We start from the raw sequence: 1,108 nt of genomic DNA, 5'->3' as shown, positions 1-1,108 counted from the left end.
AGGTTTTGCAGTGGCAGCGGATCTTCTCGTGCAGCGCTTCAGATTGGCAAGTGACTGCAGCAATGATGTACGTAACATCCAGGAAGAAGGCATGGGGATATATGGCCATATCGTAAAGGCCAGCAAGTTCAGATTGTGTATGAAGGGAGAGGGGCGAACATCGATGCACACAACATGGCAAGGAGCTCTATTTTCCTTGATCTAGGTAAGCATGTGTGGTTTCAAAATCAACCTGATGGTGTGTGTATGAACTATAATACTTGATAATAAAGATGTGGATGATGCTCAAAAAAAAATTTCCTACCAACCATCACATGGCATTGCATTTCTCATTTACTTATACATCACCAGATTATAAAAAGCTCATCTCATGATATAGTTGCCAACAAACCGGCATGGAGTATTATACACCAAACCACTCTATCTACGAACCAGACCCACCTACAGGCCCGGCCCTGACCCAGCCGGAGCAGAGAACCACCGGGCCTTCCTCCGCGCTCAGTCGGACATGTCGTCGTGGTCGTTCCAGCACAGCAGCATCGAGACGCACCGCCGGAGGATGTACAGCCTCGTCCTCTGCTGCTTCAGCACCGCGTGGCACCGGCGCCGGAGCCCGCTGACGCCACCGCCGCCAGCCGCGTGCTTCCTCCGCCGCGGCAGCTGCGGCCGTGACTGCGCGCCACCGTCGTCGGCATCTGCCGGCGTTGACAGGTGGTGGTACGCCGAGCAGACGGACTCCGACGCCGAAGCCGCTAGCTCCATGGATGCGATTACGCTGTAGAAGAACCGAAGAAGAAAGAGAGACTTGTGGCGGGAAGAACAGCTGTAGCAGGAGAGCAGTGGATGCTGATGAAGAAAACAGATAGCGTGGTGTGGCGAACCTGAAGGGACGCCCGTGTTTTATAGGGCCCGGCCCGGTCTACGCAACAGGGCCCACATGACCGCGACGGCTCGTTATTGAAAGCCGACATTGGCGCCGGAATGACTGTTCTACCCTCGTACGTATTGTTTCTTAATCCGCCCACTCCTAATCAGTGGATTGAGAACACTAGACGGTTTTGTTTCTTCTTGTTGGTGTCCCTAACGTAGTGGTTCATATTTTTCTTTC

The 1,108-nt window shown here is 53.1% G+C and overlaps 1 protein-coding gene across 1 annotated transcript; it reads right to left on the bottom strand.

Annotated features, from left to right (window-relative positions):
- Window positions 1-306: 306 nt before the first annotated feature.
- On the bottom strand, window positions 307-858 carry LOC124649311 (small polypeptide DEVIL 8-like). Its single transcript, XM_047188963.1, has one exon. The coding sequence runs from the start codon at window positions 760-762 to the stop codon at window positions 499-501; it is 264 nt and encodes an 87-aa protein (XP_047044919.1). The 5' UTR covers window positions 763-858; the 3' UTR covers window positions 307-498.
- Window positions 859-1,108: the final 250 nt, after the last annotated feature.

This window comes from Lolium rigidum, chromosome 4, assembly GCF_022539505.1.
Source record: "Lolium rigidum isolate FL_2022 chromosome 4, APGP_CSIRO_Lrig_0.1, whole genome shotgun sequence".
Taxonomy (NCBI): Eukaryota; Viridiplantae; Streptophyta; class Magnoliopsida; order Poales; family Poaceae; genus Lolium; species Lolium rigidum.
Note: the sequence above shows the minus strand (reverse complement) of the source record. Positions and strands in the feature narration are given on the sequence as shown.